Consider the following 21,962-nt stretch of genomic DNA (forward strand, 5'->3'; position numbering starts at 1 on the left):
CCGAGGGAAGCTACTAGAACTCTTAGTCTACTGAGGGAGAAGGCATTGATTTTTAATGATGTAGCCACTCCTGAGTTACCCATGAGCCGGTGGATAATTCCGCACTGATGCTTATGAGGGCAGTCCTGTCTAAGCCCAGGGTAGATCACAAAACAAAACCAAAACCAAAAAGATATAGCAGTCAGACAGTGACATGGTGGGAGGAGTGGGTGGCTTATTAGGGATGGCAGGGTAAGAGTGTAACCAGAATATATTAAGTACATGTATGAAATTGTTGAAAATACATTAATAAAAAAAATGAAATGAACTTGGCCAAGGATTGCTGATTTTCAGAGGGTGACGGGCTGACCAAGCACAAGGGAATGTCTCCTACGAGGCTGCTCTGCTGAAATAGAATCCCCTTGAACAGTGGAAGAGGATGCCTCCTCGCAAATAACAAGTTATAACAGACAACAAGCACACTCCATACAAAATGGAGTTTCTTGGATGGAAGACAGCATATAGTAAGTCAAGAAGAATGGCCAACAAATAAGATTTGAATATTCTCAGGATATTTGCATGGTATCAGATTTCAGAGTCTTTCTCTAGATTCAGAGGAAGTTACCACCCCCCCTTATCACCCAGGCACTCACCTCTCATTGGGTAAGGGCAAACCTCGGAAGAAAGAAATCAGACCCTTGTCTAATGACAAATGAAATTGAATCTGTCAGTGCTGTCCAGGAGAAGGATTGGCGATAAGGGAACACCCATAAGGTATGGGATGATTACAAATATTGATTTATTTTATCTTTCATCAGGCCCTCTGCAATAAGATCTCAGGTTTTAAAGGTTCCCATTAATATTATTTGCCTCAAGGAAATAAAACTATGAATAGAAATGGTAAAAAGTATGCAATTAATAAAAGGCATCTTTCCTCTCTGGTATTAAGTCTATTTTTTTGTATTGATTTTTGAAATGCAGAAGTCTGTGCATTAGAGTATAGAATCATTCGTAATTATAAAGTTACTGAATCTGTAAATGTCTGTGAGGGAAGGGGACAAAGAAAATTCTAAAGGAAAAAACAATGGAGCCATGTGGCCACGGTAGCATGCAATGCCTAATTCTCTTTCAGAGACGGTGTGCAATGAAGATCTTAAGAGTCAACTTTTGTTAAGTCATAATAGTTCAGATCAGCTTCATTTAAAGTGACTTAGGTCGATATGTAGTTGTGCTCTAAGTGAGGTTTCCTTCATAACAATTATCTGGTGAGGAAAAAATACATCGCTTCAAAGTATGTTATGCTTGTGGTGTTTTACAGAAAACTTATGAATAATTCCAAAGCCTCAATATGCATTGTTATCTATGATAGAATTAGTGGGATGTTATACTTTTGGATATATTGGTCATTTATTTTCATTCTATCTTGCAAAAAGTTTATACTTCATGAATAAGAATTAACTGTGCAGTAACTTTATTTGAATATTGATAAGACAGAAACAAATCTTTATATATCATGTTCTTCCTACCTTTCATTATTCAGGGAAGATTGTTAGGGTCTTTCTTTGGATACTCACATCTCTTTGCATTTTGAAAGATCATAAAAGACACTGTCATTTATTTTGTAGTTTGACAAGGTAAGTTTTTCTAATAGGGTCTGCACTGACAAAGGACACAATCTACATCCCTGAGAATAAACCCAGGAAGCTGCTTACAGAAGAACCCTCGCCTAAAAGCTTTCCTAAGAAAAAAATTTTCCCTAAAATTCATATTTTATCCATAGATATCCCTTATTCTTCAAGTCTCTTGACAGAAGTCCAAGATAAAACTAACATGTATATTTTAGAATGTTTAAAAAACAATTAGCTAGAAATATACAGGTATTAATTAATTAGGCTAAAGGGAGGGAAGAAGAAGCTACTCAACACAGTTTATCCCATTTTCTTTATTGTGGAATAAAGCCTAGACAGTTGGCTGCTCTTTTCAATTTCTGGGATTTATGAAACATTAGGCAGAGGTCCATATTAGAGAAGAAACTTTATTTTCATTTACCTATCGTAGCGCTATGACATTTATTATAATTTAGGCCTACCAGGGTAGCTTATAAGATTTGAAATCTAAGTGCTGCAGATAATCTCCTTCCAAGTGTTTTAATTGACATTCTGCTATAATGAACCCCACAGACCATTACCTGGCTAATTGCTTGAGTTACAGTGCTTATACAATGCCATCCTTTGTCCTTGGTCTTTGGGGGTATTAAATAGCACAGCTGTCCTGAAGAGGACTGGATGCTGTTTTTCATGTGATGCATTAGCCTCTTGGTGGCTTTTCAGGGACAGGCTCCCTTCTGTTCTCCTCTGGGCTGATACCAAGTCTGATACTTATCAGGTATCTGCTAGTCCGGAATTGTCAACTCCTCCAGGAGAGCCCTTGACCTCTAAAGGACTTCTCAAGCCAGTGCCACAAGCAAAGTTTTCTGTGAGTTGATTCTGAGGTCCTGGAACAAGCCCTGGGTGAAGTGACAAAATGAGAGTATTGAGACTATTGAATTCCCTAGCACCAAGTGAGATTAGCCTGAACTTACTGGGGAAAGTACCTTAGTTCTCTAGAACTAGAAAAGGCACTGAACTAGATCATCTAGTTCCTAGTCGGAATGGATGCCAGGTTCATGAGTCACATGGCAACCCAGGTTCAGGCTCCATGAAGAATCCTTATTCACTCTGAGGTCTTATAATCACCAGTCATGGAGTAGAGCAAAGTGCTAAGTGTGAGGACAAGTGTGGCAGGACAGTGCAGGGCATTGCTGTGTGGGTCTTCCAAGATTTCAACCTACACAATGACATGGATCAGGGACATGAATAGCTTTGTGAGTTGCAGTGCCTATGAGAGGCTTTGAAAGAGCGCTTTGGGACCCAGAGCCAGGAAGCGCCACTCTGCAGCTTCCAAGCCTAGACGAACGTCTCAACGTCTTAGTCGTGTGTTTCTATATGCTTCCTCCCACCTTAGCAAATGGCCCTGAAGGGTCCACCAGACTCCAATGGGTAAAGAGGAAGCTTATAGAGTTTGAGATATACAGTATATGTATTTTTACATATTATGAACACTGAAATACTCCTGGTAATAAACTTCTGACTAGTGTTTATGTTTCTGAGGTCTAGACTTGTTTTAAATCACTCTGGACTAAAAAAATATATATAAAAGTACATGTTTATCTTTATCTATATGTGTCTTCTCTCTCCCTCTCCCCCTCTTGTAAAAAGAAGTTTTGTAACTGGATTATTGAAGAACAAAGCATTTATTGCATGCCATCTCTCTCTCTCTTTTTTCTCTCTCTGAATTACTTATTTTTTAACTAGTTTTTATTTTGTTCTTTCTTTTTAAAATTTTATTTTTAATTTATTTTTTACACTCCATATTCCATTCCCCGCCCCCCATCCACCCTCAGACTGCTCTACATCCCACATCTCCTCCACACCCCATCCTGTCTCTATGTGGATGCCCCCATCCCCCACCCCATCTGACCTCTAAACACTTCACCTTTGAGTTACTTACACATGGGCTTTTGGTAAGTGTATAGAAGAAATCCACATGGGTCTTCTCACACTCAGAAGTTAGGCTAGCAGGCTGCTAGTGGTCAAAAGCCAAGCCTAGTACCATGCCCCAGCATCATCTTCTGCTTCAGAGATAAAGCTAACAAAGAAAGCATATTCATTTTCTAAGTTTTGCATCCTCAAGCATCCACAACTAGCGAACCTTCAGCCTCTCCCGTAACATCCCCAGTGAGGAGGACCGCACAACAGGCATTCTGTTGGGTCTCCAGAAAAGGATGTCATCTGCTCAGATGTAGCCAGACTCACTTTAATGAGTACTTGAATAGTTCTGATCAAAGACACAGAAAAGAACGTGTCAACTTCACACATGAAAAGAATGAAACCGACTTCATGCTGAAAGTTCCCCCTGTGCAGTGCTGCCTTACATTATCATGGATTTTCTCTTAGTATGCCAAACTCAATACAAATATATTATGGATGATAAATTTAGGGGCGCTATAACGACTTTGACAGATTACTAACAGATACTTGGATCCACTGATAGACAAACAAAGGAACACAGCAGCCGGTGTGTTCCAGTTCTGTCACTTTGTCATCTTTGAAATCACTGAGCCTTGTGTTTTAGAACAGCCTTAAGTCTACAGAAGACTCAGGAAGAACAAAGAGTTCCCACGTATCCTCCACCCTCACCCTTAGTTTTTATAACCCAGGAATTATCTGCCAGGAAATTTTACTTCTGTCTCATTATCTAGTTGTACAATCACACGTTCATACTGTCCCTTTCCCAAACCTCTTTCTGCTTGAACTAATAGAAAAAGAAAAAAGCTACAGCAGACATGGCCAGGATCACTGGGAGTGAAAAGCAGGAAACCAAGTAGTAATAATTTTGTTCTTTCCTTTGAAAAGTTTGTATTTTTCAGTTTTGGAGATCTGGAGCCAGGACTTTTTTTTTCTGCCTGAATTTATTCTACATTTTTATCACTGCACCATCTATACAGGCGATTTCATTTCTCCCTTAATCAGCCACCTCTTGGTCCTACCCTAACTTGGCAACTCTTTCTCTATACAGTCCTGGTTTGTGTGTCTTAGCTTCCATGTGTAATGCTCTGGTCCAGAACATCTACTTTGATTTATAGCAGGGTAGGAAGAGAAGAGGAGGACCCGAGAAAGCGGCGTGCACAGAGAGACGAAGTATCCACATCTGCACCTGGACTCTATGTGACGTCATATTCTGAACCAAAGCCAATCTCTTCCCATCTTACAGGAAAATGCCGAGAAGATGTTTCTGTATTACTGCATACTTATGAGGCACAAAAAGCATTTAACTTGGTAGAATGCAATGCTACATTCAGTGTGCTTAATAAATTTGTAATGGATTCATTTATTTAGACACTGGAAGAAACAGGCTCCCACTGGACAATGGAAATTATAGCGCTTCGGAGGTCGCTGTCAACAGCGCAAAGGGATGTGCAGAAAGGGACTGCCATCACTCTGGACTTGCCCTTAAAAAAGTGAAATTGGAAATGGAAATCTGTGCTGATGTAGTCTCCCTTTGGACACACCATGCCTTTGAGAATGAACTCGAGATCTGAGGCTTAAAAGCCTCCCTGTACTAAAAGAATTGAAGCAAGAGGAAACAGCATATCAGACATTGTCTCTTACATTCCAAAGACCTGAATGCACAGTGCCAGGTATCCCAAGAAGCAAAGAGAACTGTGTGATGATCATAGCTCTTAGGAGGCAGGAGATGAAGGTGGCAGGGCCTGGAGACATAGCTCAGCAGATAAGAGTGCTTACTGCTCTTTCAGAGGACCCCAAGTTGGTTCAGTTTATAGTTCCTGTTGTGAGCACGTGGGGGGTTCACAACTGCAGACTGCAGCTCCTGGGAATCTGCTGCCCCCTTCTGCCCTGTGTAAGTCTACATCCATGTACACACACACACACACACACACACACACACACACACACACACACACTTGTGGCCTATGTTCTTGTGGGGCCTTCTCCCCAGGGAGGGGGGTGTGCACATGCCTGAAATGAATGTGAGGTTAATGATTTAATGATCCTAGTGCTCACATCGCTGTTGATTACTTATCTGAGTGAGGAAATCACAGAAGCCTGCTAGCATCCTCAGCACAAGTGCCACGTCTTCCCATTTCTCCACTGGGGCTCAGGCATCTTCCACTGCCTTCCGTTCCCTTGCATTTGTTAACACAGAGGCAAGCTCTTCAGTGCAGCTAGGCTCTTCTCCATCCAGCTGCTTTAGCAGGTTTTGCTGAACTCCCAACGTTCACACAGAGACTTTGCAGTCTCTGGTGTTGGATGCCTTCAGCATAGTTCCTAAGCAAATGCTGCCATGCCTGTACTGCCCTACTTACTACAGTTATCTCTGGTCCATTCTGTGCTTTAAACTGAAACTCAACCACCACCTAAACTTCTTTCATTCTCAAAAGAAAAAAAAAAAGGCCATTCTCCGCAGGAAATTCACCACACACAGACTAATTAGATAGGGAGTTTCCCTGCCATCCTCAGTTACTGAAGATGATAGCAAGTAAAATTACAGTTTTTGGAATTCTCCTAGACTGGAAATATAAAGTTAAACTTTGTGAAGCCACACTACAGCCATACTTCTTCAGAAGGAGGATAAAATGACTTGATATGTTTTGAGAATGAGTTGGCCTTTTAATCTACACTGCCATGTCAACAGTTGTTCTAAGCCACCATTCCCTCTTGCCTGGCCTAGCACACACAAGACACCACGCCCCTCACCTGGCCTACCACAGGGGCCTTCCCATCACTTTGTGATTTTTGCTTTCACCTGAGTCTGGGCTTGTCAAGCTTTCATAGGTGGGGTTAGAGCTAGGTGTCATACTAAGTTTCTTCTGACTTTGATTTTAGTGACTTTTTATTGCTTGTGGAATGAATGTCAAACCCATTGTGGTCACCAACCTGATGTGACCTGGGTGGCCACACACTGGTTTTTCTTTTTCCCACCCCATACAGGCAGAGTGTGCTGGACTCATTTTCTTCTCTTCAGAAGACAATCTGGCTCCTGCTGTTTGAAAAGTTCCAGGCTCCTTTTTCTGCTCTTCCTGGTGCTGGTCTATCACTGACCTTCCTCAGGTCTTTCCTATAAGCTAAGTGCTACTTCCGCAGGCAGGCTATCCTCACCACTTTCTGCTGAGTACCCCTACATAGATAGTATCCATGGAAGTCTGAAATGCTCACCGTCTGATATTTGTTATGCCTACTCTCATAGAATCTCTACAAAGAAAGGTTTTGTCCTGTGACTTCTGTGTGTGATATAGTACCTGAAAGAGGAGATTTTTTTGTGACTATGTGGACTGAATCAAAGAAAGAAGGAAAGAATAAAAGAGGAGAGGAGGGTGGAGGGGGCAGGAAGGGAGGGAGGAAGGGAGGCATAGAGAGAAAAACCATGAAAATAAAGGTGCTAAGATACTGGCCTAAATGAAACATTGTAAGAAATTAAAATTCAAATAGAAAGATAATGTCCTAGACATACAAGTTCATCTTATAATTTTGTATAGTTATCTAAGGTCAGAAGGGGAAGAATGTCCTACATAGGGTCAAAACCATGAGTACCATGGCTGCAACTCATGAAGCGTACACACACATATCCTTGCAGCTGAAGTTATTTTATTTCTTTATAGTTGTCATCACCAAGAGCACAGCTGGAATATAATACTTGTGTGGGTTGTATATCTGAAGCTTCAGAGTCTTGCTGGACAGTCTTCTGATAATGAGACAGCTGTTGTTTTAATATGCCAGGTCGGGATACTTTGTTACGCAGCACGAGCTAGCTGGGAAGTAAGAGTAGGACCCCAGGTAGTTAAGAGCTCTCGGTTGCTTTCAGCTGGTGCTAACTGAGACCATTCACATGCACTCAGGTTAGCTGGGGACTTCAGTCTAGGCTGTGTTTGGCAAGGCAGCTTGTCTGGGGGAGCTCACCTCTGTGTGTCTTTGCTTTTCCTGTGGCTGTTAAGGGAGGCTATTCACATCTGACAAAGGGAAAACAATTGTGGATACACATATGTGTCCCTTAGGAGTTGGCTTGAGATTGGATACCTTTCACCCATACCTCATTTTATTGGCCATTTTACTGGTTACACGATGGAAGCCAGACTGAGGGACAGGGGAAGATGCTACTTCTTCATAAGTGCAAAACTCACACTGCAAAGGGTGTGGGTACAAGGGTGGAGAGACCCAGAGCAGCAATGCAATACTTGCATTTACTACGATGCCACTTATTTCAAGCTCTGCAAACATTTCCATTAGTACAAAAGCCAGCACATAAACCACTGAGTTTCATTATGACATTTTCATTTGTGTATCCGATTGTACCTTATCATATCATATTCACTCCCCTGTCCTTTCTCGTTTCTCCTTGCAGTTGAGAAGACATCTGTGGGACAGTTATTACTTGTCAGTCATTGTGCTTGGCCCTGGATCACAAAAGCAGAGATCTAACTTTACACTCCCAAGTTTTTACTGAGATAACATCCAGGATAAGAAAAAAGGATCGGGGTATTTCTATTCAGAAATTTCAACCTCTCCCCATCTCTGTCTCAGTCTTTATGGTCTGCCTGCCTGCCTGCCTGCCTGCCTGCCTGTCTGTCTGCCTGCCTGCCTGTCTGCCTGTCTGCCTGCCTGCCTGCCTGCCTGCCTGCCTGTCTGTCTGTCTGTCTGTCTGCCTGCCTGTCTATGTCTCTATGCCTGCCTGCCTGCCTGCCTGCCTGCCTGCCTGCCTGTCTGCCTGCCTGTCTATCTGCCTGCCTGTCTATATGTCTCTATGCCTGCCTGCCTGCCTGCCTGTCTGCCTGCCTGTCTATATGCCTGCCTGTCTGCCTGCCTGTCTATATGCCTGTCTGTCTGTCTATCTGTCTATATGTCTGTCTGTCTGTCTGTCTGCCTGCCTGTCTGTCTGTGTGTGTTGTATGTGCATGTGATTTAACCTCCATCAGACTTTATACTCAGAACTTCAGTTTTGTTCTTTAATTGTCTCAGTGACTGCACATTGTGTCTAAAGGCCTCACAGGCTTCAACCATTGTGTCCATTACCTGAATCACCTTGTTTGGGGAGGGGGTGCTTTTATTAATTTAGTTTTTAAGCTTCGTTTTTAGTTGAAATAAAATTACATCACTTCCCCCTCCCCCTCCCATGAAAGGCCTTTCTGTGTCTCCATTTTATAACTTATTAGGTGGGCACAGTGGATCTTTCTTCATATGGCTCTTATGTGGTGTAGCTGACATAATAGTTATAAAGTGACTTGAGCTGTCAATAGCTGATCATTGCTGGTTCCCTTCTTCTGTATGGGACCTTCTGGCTGTCTCTTCTTTGTCCCCTCATGACTGGTTCCCTAAGACCCATACAAAATAGTTACAGGATAAAAAACAAATATCATGTACATATGGAAGAATAACAGATGTGGTCCAGTAAGGAAAAAGAAAGGCTATTTCCTCACAATTTCATTTTAAAACAGATTAATTTATTTTTTAAATGTATGTGTGTTATGTGTCTTTGTGAATATATGCTACTTATGTATGGGTGTCTGTGGAGGCTGAAGGAGGACATCAGATCCCCTGGAGCTGGAGTTAGAGGTGGTTGTGAATCTCCTGATGTGGGTGTTGGAAACTGAACTCAGGTCCTCTGCAAAAGCAGAAAGCACTCTTAACCTCTGAGTCATCTTTCCAGCCTCATGACTTCATTTTTTAAAAGATAATATGAAATGCCCTGGATCCACTCAGCATTCTGTAAACTTCTTTTTGGTCTTTCTTTTTCTTCACCCTTCTCGGTCTCTCCCTCTCTCTTCTCCCTCCTTTTCCACCTCCTCCTTTTCTTTCTTTCCTTTCTTTTCTTTTTGAGACAGAGTCTTGTTATGTAGCCCAGGCTAGCCTCAGACTCACAATTTTCCTGCCTCAGCTTCCCCAGTTTAAGAAGTCTCTGTATTTAACAAGAAACTCTGTCTTAAAGAAGAAATCTGGAACTGGAACTGGCCTGTCTCAGGCAGCTTCAATGGGCGTTGTGTGGTGTGATGGCATAGGCAGTGCGATGTTTACGTGTTGTGTGTTAGAGCCAAGGCTTCAGTGAAGTTATGTGACACAACATGGAGGAGCAGGGCCAGTGCCACTTCAGATTTGATTTGGAATCAATTTTTGGTTCTTGTGTGTTCAAAAACTTATTACTGCTACCAGAATTTCAATGATGTTCATCACTTGTAGCTTCATACTTAGCCCGCTGAGCCACAGTTTAAGATGCTGGGGATGGGGGAGGGGATGGGTATGCCTGGCTGATGTATACTATGTATGCTATGTGTGTATGTCCATCTTGTGGGTGGGAGGTGTGGTTAGAGACATGGCATATGTATTTGTAATGACGGTTGTTCATGATGAGCTAACTGCCTTTCACATTTCCTTTACTTCTGTTATCTTTCATCTCTTCTTACTGAACATAGCTCCCTTAGGACAGGACTGTGACTTATATCTGATGTCATTAAAAATAATCCCTCAGTCCCTGTGGTGTTACTGATGTCAGCCAGCAGTAGCTGAGCCAACGCACACAGCAGCAAAGACAGCTAGAAGGAAAGTTAGCATTTTTGGAAATTCATACAGTTTTGAAAAATGAAGCATTCCATCTTTATCTCCTTTCTTCTGTGTTGACTTTATATCTGTCTCTTCATAGCTTTACTTCACTGAGCTAACCTCGGATTTATTTACTTCACTGGGTTAACCTTGGATTTACTGTTCTTTAATCCCATCCTTATAAATTCCACATGATTTGTGGAAGCAAGTTTAGGGTTTGAAATTAAACAGAACTGCACTTGAGCCGTAAATCCAAATCTACTGGTTTTATGGCTTTGGACAAGGAATATAACTTCTTTGTGCCTGTTTTTCTCATTTGCGATGGTGAGCTATTATGTATCATCTGCCTGGCATAGGTAGCTTGAGAGCTCATTGCACTGATAGTGTAGAGCTATGTATAGAGGGCCCTCCACATAGTAGGTTCTTCTTTCACCCTCCTTATTTCAATCTTCTCACCATTTGTCTCTATTGTTTTGTTTCTTTCACACCTTGTATCAGGCAACACATGTGTGTGTCCTATTCTCTCTATTATCAGTCGGGTGATGGGGGATGGAAGGGTGAGCTATCACAATTTCACTTCTCTGAGAACATTAGATCATGTTTCTTTGAACAATGCAAAAAAAAAAAAAAAAACCCTAGTAAGCACACTTACCTAATTAAAATAACCCAAAGATAAATGTGAGTTTTCAAAAAACTCCCCAACTTATACAACAAAGAGTCTGAGAGTTAAAAGGCATGTGAAAAATCCTAGGGCATAGCATATATTCAAAGTTATGATTGTTTTTACTGTCTCCCTCTCCATTTATTATAATAGATTCCAAAAGAGTGCTCTCACAACAGGGCCATTATCCCTAGTAGATTTAAAGACTATTTTACCAGTATTTTTTCTGAAATAATTGAGTTTGCTGGAATAAACTATTCAGCTCAATATTTTTCATCTCCCTCTAATGCAAACGTATTTGATTCCTATAAATCTGAGTGAGGTCAGGGAGGAAATCACACATATTTGTTTTCCACAGGGTATATGAGCTATTAAGGCATGCTGCATTTATTATAGATCATGCTTGCTCTTTGGCAAGATAATTTGAATGATTGAGAACAGCGTTTGAGAACATGTAACACCAAGAAACAACTAGAAGGAAGAACTGAAAGCAAAGTGCTCCTTACAATAAATGCTTTAAATAAAATGCCCCATGGTGACTCACACATACACTTACATAGAAAACAGACCAGCAATATACAATTCTAAATCACACATGCTGATTATTCTCATGCCCCAGAGATGCATTTATTCTTCCCATACAAGGATAGATGGTATTACTTAGTGCTTTTATTTGGACACATATAATTTGTGTATTTTTTTAATGTTTCCTTCTAGCCTCGAATATGTGGATATTTTCTTCGCTTTGTGCTGTTTTAACTATTTTGGCTATGGATGATGTGGCCACAGAAGCAAAGACCACACCATACACCAAATTTACGAAGAAATCTGAAGGAAAAGAGATGTTGAAGGGCTTAAAGCCGTCCAGTGGCTTCTTTCTGGATGGAGAAGAAACCGTCCATACGGAAACGGCTGCCATGGCAGAGCCCACCACCGGCTCCCCTGCCTTGGCAATGGCTGAGTCCACCGCAGGCCCCTCGGCCTCTGCCACAACCCGTCTCCTTCCCTTCGAGAGCTTCTCTCTGGACACAACTGGTTTCGTTTTGAATTGCTGCCATTGTTGTTCATTTGTCACTGGGCAGAAAGGAGAACCCGGAAAGATGGGAAAACAAGGTACTCGAAAATGCCCACCGAGCATCCCCAGAGAGGAAGGGCTGGGCTGTACCGTTGTTCTGAGGGCTTCTGCGCTGCCAGCAAACAGCAGCGATGGGCTAGTGTTAAGAATGTGACGAATGAAAATTGAAGCGTGGTCATTGATACACACTTTAGATAAAAATGCAGTTCAGTAACCACAGCCACATTTCTATTTTAAAAAAAGATTTGTTTATTTTTATTGCGTGACTATGGGTATCTTGCCTCCAGGCATGTCTGTGGGTCACGTGTGTGTCTGGTGCCCTCAGAAGTCGGAAGAAGGTGTCATGTCTTCTGGCACTGGAGTTAATTGCTGACTGTGAGCTACCTTGTGGATGTTGGGAATTGAATCCAGGCGCTCTGGAAGAGCAACCTGTACTCTTACCCACTGAGCCCCAATGAGAGCCACATTTCAAGAGTTCTTCTCCTTAACCATGCATGGCCAGTGCCTACTGTACTGGGTAAGGCCTACTACCATCTTAATAGTCCTGGTTCGAACAGGGCCAGGGAATTCCAACTCCAGCCCCGAGGCTGAGGTTTGCTAGGAAGCTCAGGTGATATCCAGTGGAACTTTTAGTAGTTGAATTTTTAAAATGGTAAGTAGAAATTTTATTGCACATCAGGAAAGTGTGGTGACTGAAGAACTTTCTGGGTGTCATTTTTGTAGTCAGGATTAGAAGTGGAAGGGCCGTGGGTGGAGAATGGAGCACAGAATTCACTTTGGTCCTCAGTGAAATATGGAAGCCACACTGGCATTACCCAGCCATTTTCTCCGTCGAACACTGTGGTTCCTATTTCAAAATCTCAGATGTCTTCAATACACACGTAATGAATATGCTCCCAGTCTTACTGCAATGCATGCTGCCCTTTGTGTGCTATGCAGTATAGAGAACTTAAGATAAAATCAAGATCAGAATGTCAAATTTAAATTCACTATTCCTTGAAAAAACAATTCATGTAATGTGTGCTGCATCTAGCCTGAAGACCAGAAAGCTGTTAAATCAGTAATTATGCATCCCCATGGGGCTTTTGACTGATTTCCTTTTGGGTAGGGGGTTTTAGAGACATGGGCTGCTTATGCTGACCTAGATTAAGGGGTAAAGAGGATCCGATTAGACCCCACGGTTTCCTGACTGATGACACACTCTTGGAAATGGAATGAGGGCAAGGAAGTCATCATTATGAGAATGCTTCATGACTTATTTGGCTGGCAAGCTGCTTAAGGATGGAAGGTCCAAAGTCAGGGTCAGCAAGACACAGCAGGTCATGACTGTCTTGTAAGAAGAGTGTGAGGAGATCTGTAGTATGAATGCTTTTGTTTCACCTGGTGGTGGATTGGACTGGGCTATGCTTAGACTTCAGCCTCTCTTTTCATCTTTGTGACATATATTTTGCAGAGGTGCCAAGTTTCTAGGCTGTCTGGGTAGCTCATATCTCATAAATTTACTGATTATGTCATCTGGATCAGAATGCTATATGTGTTTATGCTGTGTGGCTTTGTGCATGCTAGGCTACTGCTCTACCACTTTCAATTTTTAGTTGCTCCACAAAGTTGCCCCATGTTGGCCTGCTGATCACTCTGAAGCCCAGGCAGATTATGAACGTGACCAGCTCCTACCTCAGCCTTCCAAGTAGCTGCAATTACACACCCAAGAGCAGTGCTGAACAAACGTGAAGGAAAAGAATAAACCCACTCAAACCCAAGCATGTCAACTTTTCTTCCTTAATTCTCGGTCATGGGAACACACGCATTGCAGGCATCACACGGCGAATTATCTACCTGTAAAAGTCTAGCTTGATTCAATTTATGGATGAAAGAAATCATGAAAATATTCAGATATATTTAATGGCCAGAAGGTGACACTTCGTCTCTTATGTTTTTAGTTCAGTTACTATGGGTATCCCATAGTTAAGAACGGGGAATTTTATATCATTTCTCAATGTCTACAAAAAATACTGAAGATATTTTTACATTGCACCTGGCGATGTGCTCCTGGTACGATGACCATTTGGTCAACTTAGAAGCTGCAGCACCTGTCTGTGCAGAAAGTGGAGGCAAAATCAATCGGTTCTTGGGATACCCCAGCTTTCCTTTTTATGCTCAATCTTAAGAGGACATCCCATGGAGAGGGGGGAGCAGTCACCGCACTTCTGGGCCCTGTGTGCAGTTAGTTGCAGGGTGCTTCTGGGACAGTCACTCTCCTGACCCTGTGTGCAGTTGCAGGGTGCTCCTGGGACAGTCACTCTCCTGACCCTGTGTGCAGTTGCAGGGTGCTCCTGGGACAGTCACTCTCCTGACCCTGTGTGCAGTTGCAGGGTGCTCCTGGGACAGTCACTCTCCTGACCCTGTGTGCAGTTGCAGGGTGCTCCTGGGACAGTCACTCTCCTGACCCTGTGTGCAGTTGCAGGGTGCTCCTGGGACAGTCACTCTCCTGACCCTGTGTGCAGTTGCAGGGTGCTCCTGGGACAGTCACTCTCCTGACCCTGTGTGCAGTTGCAGGGTGCTTCTGGGCTATCTCAGGCATGTGCTTGGTTGTTTCTTTCAACAGTTTAACCACACCTTTGGAGGAGACACATGGCTGAGGGCAAGCTGAGCTTGGCTTTCTTGTGTGCTCTCACTTCCTCTGCCCAGTCTGTCCCTATCCCTCTCTGCTATGAGACTCTTCTTCAAACAGAGGAGCCTGCCTTCAGCCCTCATCTCTATGGCAAGCGATTTATTAAAGGGTTTCTTCTAAACATTTACAGTTTTCTTTCAAAGAGGAATTCTACTGAACATGATTTTTCATTCCATCAATTTTTTTTGGTGTCTTTTCATTTCTATTTCATTATATCCCATTAGCTTTAATTATAATTAAAATATAATTTTGTGATTTCATTGAGTGTGATTATCTGAATGGTAAACTTTTGAAGAAATTAGTCTTGAATTATTCCAAGTAAAAGGCATTTTTTTTTACTCTGCAAATAAAAATGAATTTCAGAAAGAATAATTAATTTAGATTTAGGTGAGCTCTATATAAGTGGTCTGCTTGGATGAATAGGTGTATCTGTGGTGGTTTGAATGAGAAAGCCGCCCCCCCACCCAGCTGTTATATTTGCATGCTTAGTTCCCAGTTGGTGAACTATATAGGAAGGATTAAGAAGGGTAGCCATATTGGGGGAGGTGTATCAGGGGCTTTGAGGTGTAAAAAGCCCAAACCAGTCCCAGTCTGTCTCCCTCTCTGCCTGCTGTCTGGGGATCAGGGTGTAAAGCTCTCAGGTATTGCTTCAGTACTATGCCTGTTTGCTTCCTACCATGACGGTCATCATGAGTTATATGAGGATTGTCTTGCTCACGGCGACTCTTCTCAGCAATCAGAAGACACTGATGTCAGACTTGCATGACCCCTCCCCCACCCTGCCTCTCAGCCCCCAGGCTCCGTCCTTGGCCACTACCTGGATGCACTGTGATGTTTTTCCTTTGTTGTTTAAAGACACTGTCTTTTAAAAATGTACTTCAGGAAATTTTAATTCCTTCATGGAGTTTTTGCTTAATGTTATTTTCTCAGAGAATTCTCTTCTGACCTCATAAATATAACTCGTTTCATTCTTAACTGTAACTTGCAATTCAGCCTTCCTTTTTGCTTTGTATTAACTATAGTGGGGACATTTTCAGTCTCTTTATGCTCATCTGTTTAGTGTTTACCTTGCACAGGTTCACTTCTCTCTCTCTCTCTTTCTCTCTCTCTCTCTCTCTCTCTCTCTCTCTGTGTGTGTGTGTGTGTGTGTGTGTGTGTGTGTGTGTGTGTGTGTAAAAACCTGCCACATTTATAGCATTTGGCAAGACACTTTAGTGTATAGGAAACCTTACATATGGTTCCTAATCAATGTCTGTGGATGAATGGGAACCTCAGAGTATTTTGTATTGTGTTTTTACTTCCAATTTAAAAGTGTGGTCTGATTGAGGTTAAGTGTCAGATAATCATTTTGTTTTTGCCATTTGATGTAGTGCGGCTTCCCTGAATCATTTGGTCACTGCCATGAATACAGTGACAAGGACTAATGGGCTCAATTTATCTATTCAGGTAGTACAAAATTGCAAATCAGGCAAAAATATTGCCCTTAGAGCTCTGAAATGGCTTATTCTCACCAGATTTTATCATTAGGACATTGACAGTTTTGGGTTTCAATAAAATAACTGCCCTTTCCCCTGAACTAATGAATTTCAAATATATTTTTTCTTGTATTTTTGGTTGTGAGCCTAGCCTTTAATGGCTGAGCCATCTCTTCACCCCAAAATATAGTTTTTCTAATGTGATGATTCAAAAATGTCATTTCTAGGCCCTAAAGGAGAGACTGGTGACACTGGCAGCCCAGGACACCCAGGAACCACTGGACCTCAAGGTCCCAAAGGCCAGAAAGGAGAGAAAGGTAACCATTTCTCATCCAACTCAGGAAGACTCTGCATCATTTTAAGAAAAGCAGTTTGCTAGAAAAGAAAGCTAGATTATTGAAAGTGGACTTTTTAAAGTGTAAACACTCGATAAATCATCTCATGTATTAATCTGACATAAACTATTAACTTTATACATGGCTAACTGAAAAACTTTTAAGTATATGAGAATATCATGCATACACAGAGTAACACACACTCTCTCTATATATGTATATATTGTATATATATATATGTTATATATATATTGGAAATAGAGGGAGAGGCTTTTTTAGTTATTCTTTTTTGATATAGTCTTTTTCTTTATTAATTATTATCTTTAAAATAAATTTATTTATTTATTTATTTATTTATTTTACACTCCATACTTTATTCCCCCCATCCACCCTCCTACTGCTCCACGTTCCATACCTCCTTCCCACCCCCCTGTCTCCCCTTGGATATCTACCCCCCGCCATGTTTCTTGACCTCTAAACTCCCTGGGGCCCCCCGGTCTCTTGAGGGTTAGGTGCATCATCTCTGAATGAACACAGACAAGGCAGTCCTCTGCTGAATGTGTGTTGGAGGCCTCATATCAGCTGCCTGTTTGGTGGTCCAGTGTTTGAGAGATCTCAGGGGCCCAGATTCATTGAGACTGCTGGTCCTCCTACAGGATTGCCCTCTCCTCAGCTTGTTCCATCTTTTACCTAGTTCAAAAACAGGGGTCAGCTGCTTCTGTCTGTTGGTTGGGTGCCAATATCTGCAGATGATATCTCTTTCAGCTGTTTGTTGGGTCTTCTGGAGTGTGGTTATGCTAGGTCCCTTTTTGTGAGCATTCCATAGCCTCAGTAACAGTGTCAGGCCTTGGGACCTCCCCTTGAGCTGGATCCCACTTTGGGCCTGTCACTGGACCTTCTTTTCCTCAGGTTCCTCTCCATTTCCATCCCTGTAATTCTATCAGACAGGAACATTTTTTTTTTTTAGTTATTCTTTTAAAAAGTTATTCAGACAATATGCTTTGATTATGTTTTTCCCTCTCCCAACTCCTCTCAGATCCCACCACCTCCCCACCTACCCAACTTCATGTTCTTCCTGCCCCTCAATATGTGTCCCTAAACCAAAACAAAGAACAAAAAGCAAAATCAACCAACAACTAACCAAACAACAAATCATAAGACGATGCCAAGAGAGACTCTTAAACAACCTTTCCATAGGTTACTGTTCACCAATATGACCAGAGACTAGAAGTCACATAGTATAGTCTGTGGGGGAAGGGTCCTGTGTTTGTGTGTGTGAGATCTTTCCATTTTTTCTTCCCTTCCCCCCACCTCTAGTACTGAGTAGTGAGACTGTGCATGCTAGTAAGGGCTCTTTCATTCAGCTACACACACACACACACACACACACACACACACACGAGTTCATTGTGGATATTTTAAAAAATGATACAACTAATTTAACACTAAATAGCACCAGACTAAGCAATCCTGTAAAATATTCAGCTCAGGTAGAAAACTGGCTGTTAAGGAGAACTTGAAATTATCTTTGGCTTATTCTGAAATCAGAGGCAGTATCAATGACGGGAAGCTGAATACGTTAAATATTATGATATCAAAAAAACAAGAAATAATTAAAATATAGTAACGGTTTTACATTGCCTGGAACCTGACAGAAATGAGCTGACTTCTATCTTCTTACAACCTGTTTATCAAGAAGATTGGTAGTTATGAGCACGTTCATGGATATCTTCCTGCCCAACAAGTCTATAATTCTATGACTGCATCAGCATAGAAAGCTTTCTGTCCCAGAAATGCCTGGCTCTTGGGTACTTTAAAGTCTATAAATTTACAGATTCACTAGGATATTCCGAAACCCCTTAGTGAATACTGGTACCCTGTAGAAATACCGCCTATCCATCCGGCTTAGTGCTTCAGCGTCAGTGTCACATGTCAGGAGGCCTAATGTCATATATACATCACCCTCCGCATGGCCTGGGAGCTGCCTGACTCATTTCTACTAGAACAGTCAGTGAGGTAATTACTCAAAGAATATGCTAAGGTAAGAGAGTGCTCCTTCACACTTGTCAGTTATGTGATTTTCATTCTTGGAAACATTTAATCCTTTTGTGGCTGAGTTATATTAGCAGGGCACCTGTGAATGAGCCACGAACCTCCATGACACTTCATACATTTTGGAAGCTAGACTTCTGCAAGTGGAAGGATATCTAGGGAGGTGCTGTAAGATTTCGTTCTTAAGAAGATGCTTTGATGAATGATCAAAGCAGAATTTCATTCAACCAGACTCTATACAGTGGCAACTCCACTTTTCTTTTACTTCCAGACTTAGTGGGGACTCCTGGTTAAGACTGAAAGTTAAAAAAAAAAAAAACCAAAACCTTGCTTGAAAGGCTGCATGCTGATCGATCACTATCTAACTAAATAATTTCAATGTAGCCAATTAATCAATCTTTTTAAATAAACTTGACTGCCAGTAAGGCTGGGCATGGTGGCAAGCATCTTTAATCCAAGTACTTGGGAGGCAGAGGTAGGCAGAACTCTCTGAGTGAACTCCAGGACAGCCAGGGCTAGCTATATAGTGAAACTGGGTCAAAACCACCACTGCCACCACCACCACCACCACCACCACCACCACCACCACCACCACCAGCATCAGCAGCAACAACAACAGCAACAACAACAACAACAACAACAACATCACCAGTAATGCTGGATGAATGTGGTTAGTGTCCATTCCTGAGGTGAAGGAGGGGAATAGGTTCAGTCCATCCCTTCTATTCAACCTTAGAACCTGTCAGAATCCATCCAGATAGTTTCCTTGTATCCTATGGTTTAAATTTCCACATTTGGTTTTATTGTGCTCTTTCTCTGTTTAAACTTATGGTGGGTGGCAAACAAAGAAGACATTTTGACTGCTATTCAAAATCTGCAATAGGGATAACGGCAGCACATTCATCCACAGTATTTGGAGGGTATTAGGAATTTCATGAGGAGTTTGAAGAAACCTGTGAATACCATGAGAAAGAGGAGTTCTGCTTGAAGGGATAAGCTCTTAATCCCTTATAAGTGGCTTACCATTAACCAGAGCGCAACACTCTTAATGTCCTTCAACCCTGTCTTCTCGTACTGTTTTACCTTTAAGCAGTTTATTTTGCTAAGAAACATCGGAATGTGGTGCAGCTCTGAACTCCATGTTAGCTTTACCCCCAAAGACATAATTGTGTCAGTATTAATCCTTGTTCCACTTTAGGACTAAAGGGAGACCGGGGGGACCAAGGAGCAGGTGGCATTCCGGGGTACCCAGGAAAACCAGGAGAGCAAGGTAAAGTCCATTTGGCTGAGGGAGGACCCTACTTCCGGGAAGCCCCTGTCTCTTTCCGTTTGTAAAAGCAGGAGCATGCAAGGCTTTCTACTCAGACTCTCAATATTTACATAGCGCAGTGTGGTCACTGGGTGAGGTCAGTCTAGGAAATGAGACGCTAGGCAAATATGTCTGTGTTCTGCTCCTTTTCTTGAGCTGTCATCAGAAGAAGGAAATCTCTGCATTTCTGTTCCTGTGCCTGTGAGACTTTGAGCATGATGACGGAGATTGAGGTGGTTATGTGGGTTGGGTCAAATGCAAAAGCTATTTTATGCAAAATAAAACAATTCTGTGTTGTCTTAAAAGTAAAAGAAAAAAAAGAAGCATTATTGTTTCTTGGAAGGCTTAGTTATTCTGAGAATACGATATGGAAATATTGCTCACTGTGTTTAATGACTACCAGAGAAAGACTTTGCCGAGGCATGAATCAGGTTTACAAAGCCCCATTAATTGGCATTATTTTAATATTTTAGGTCTGTGGTAATAGCACATGTCATAGCTTATATGATTCGTAAGCATTATTTTACTTTTTTTGTTTCAGGTGCACTTGGTCCCAAGGGAGATAAAGGAACCATCGGCCCGGCAGGAACGAAAGGACAAAAAGGCTCTAAGGGAGAACTGTGTGGGAATGGCACTAAAGGAGAGAAAGGGGACCCTGGGGCCTCTGGGGCCCATGGCTTCATTGGAGAGCCTGGGGCCAAGGGCGAGAAGGGTGGTGTTGGGGAGAAAGGCTACCGAGGAGATTTGGGGGAAAGGGGAGAAAAGGGGCAGAAAGGCGAGAAAGGGATGGAGGGAGAGAAAGGTAGCAGAGGAGATGTTGGGTCAGAAGGCAAAAGGGGTTCAGATGGTCTACCAGGGCTCAGAGGCGATTCTGGTCCTAAAGGAGAAAAAGGAGAGATAGGTTCTCCTGGTTTCACCGGACCTGCGGGACCAAAGGGTGAGCTTGGAAGCAAAGGTGTTCGAGGGCCAACAGGGAAGAAGGGCTCTCGGGGTGTCAAGGGTTCCAAAGGCGAGGCCACACAAGTCCCACAGTCGGCTTTCAGTGCCCTTTTATCCAAGCCCTTCCCTCCCCCCAACGTTCCCATCAAGTTTGACAAGATTCTCTCTAATGACCAAGGGGATTACAGCCCCGTCACTGGGAAATTTAACTGTAGTGTTCCTGGGACATACATATTTTCCTATCATGTCACTGTCAGGGGTCGACCTGCTCGGATCAGCCTCGTGGCCCGCAACAGGAAGCAGTTCAAATCCAGAGAGACGCTCTATGGTCAGCAAGTAGATCAGGCCTCCCTCCTCCTCATTCTGAAATTGAGTGCAGGAGATCAAGTGTGGCTGGAAGTGTCAAAGGACTGGAATGGGCTGTATGTCGGCCCCGAGGATGACAGCATCTTTAGTGGGTTCCTTCTGTACCCAGAGGAAACTTTTAGTAAGTCACCATAAATTTGGGCTTTGGACACTGTACTTCTGATTTATTCTATTAACCTGGAGTAAAGCTCTTATAAACTTTGATTTTTTTCATGATTATAGATACAATACTGAAACATTTTAAAAAATATCCAGCATAGTGTCAACTATTCCTATTTCAAACATCTCCATTGAAATATTTATATGTATTTGAGAATCTGTATATTGTTTGTAGCTAACATTTTTCATTGAGCATTTAATGGCATTACTGATTCCATTTAAGGAATTAATAATGACAACATTCGAAGCTATGAATGAGACTTATGATTAATAAGTAATTGTGTGGTGGTTTGAATAAGAATGGCACCCAGAGGTTCAAATATATTTTAATATTTGGTTGCAGGGAGTTGAACTGTTTGAAAGGATTAGGAGGTGTGGCCTTATTGGAATAGGAGTGGCTTTTTTGGAGGAAGTGTGTCTCTAGGGGTGGGCTTTGAGGTTTCAAAGTTTATATATCAGGTCCTCCTTCTTGATTTGGATATAGAGCTTCCTACCATGATGGTCATATACTCTACTATTCTCTGGAACCATGAGCCCCAAATTAAATACTTGCTAAGGGTTATGTTGGTCATGGTGCCTCTTTACAGTAACAGAACAGCAACTAAGACAATATCCTTCTAAATACTTTGTCTCACATAATGACATGTCACTCCATTCTGTGTGACTATGAGGCCAACAACTGACAGATCATGATGACAGCTCTTTCTCAAAGTCCCTGATTCTCTTGGAAGGGTTGCTTTTCAATATAAACTTTCACTTTAATTCAGAAAAATACACAGGCAGCATGACAAAG

General features: G+C 42.1%; 1 protein-coding gene across 1 annotated transcript; it reads left to right on the top strand.

Moving 5' to 3' along the window:
• Positions 1 to 632: 632 nt before the first annotated feature.
• Positions 633 to 21,728, top strand: Otol1 (otolin 1). Its single transcript, NM_001018031.2, has 5 exons — positions 633 to 753; positions 11,506 to 11,901; positions 16,237 to 16,326; positions 19,595 to 19,666; positions 20,247 to 21,728. The coding sequence occupies exons 2-5, from the start codon at positions 11,514 to 11,516 to the stop codon at positions 21,143 to 21,145; spliced, it is 1,449 nt and encodes a 482-aa protein (NP_001018041.2). The 5' UTR covers positions 633 to 753; positions 11,506 to 11,513; the 3' UTR covers positions 21,146 to 21,728.
• Positions 21,729 to 21,962: the final 234 nt, after the last annotated feature.

Source organism: Mus musculus, chromosome 3 (assembly GCF_000001635.26).
Source record: "Mus musculus strain C57BL/6J chromosome 3, GRCm38.p6 C57BL/6J".
NCBI lineage: Eukaryota > Metazoa > Chordata > Mammalia > Rodentia > Muridae > Mus > Mus musculus.

Coding starts and splice junctions, on each gene's coding strand:
- Otol1 (NM_001018031.2), top strand. CDS start 11,514: ATGTGGATATTTTCTTCGCTTTGTGCTGTTTTAACTATTTTGGCTATG. Junction 11,902..16,236: donor CGGAAAGATGGGAAAACAAG/GTACTCGAAAAT, acceptor TGTCATTTCTAG/GCCCTAAAGGAGAGACTGGT. Junction 16,327..19,594: donor AGGCCAGAAAGGAGAGAAAG/GTAACCATTTCT, acceptor GTTCCACTTTAG/GACTAAAGGGAGACCGGGGG.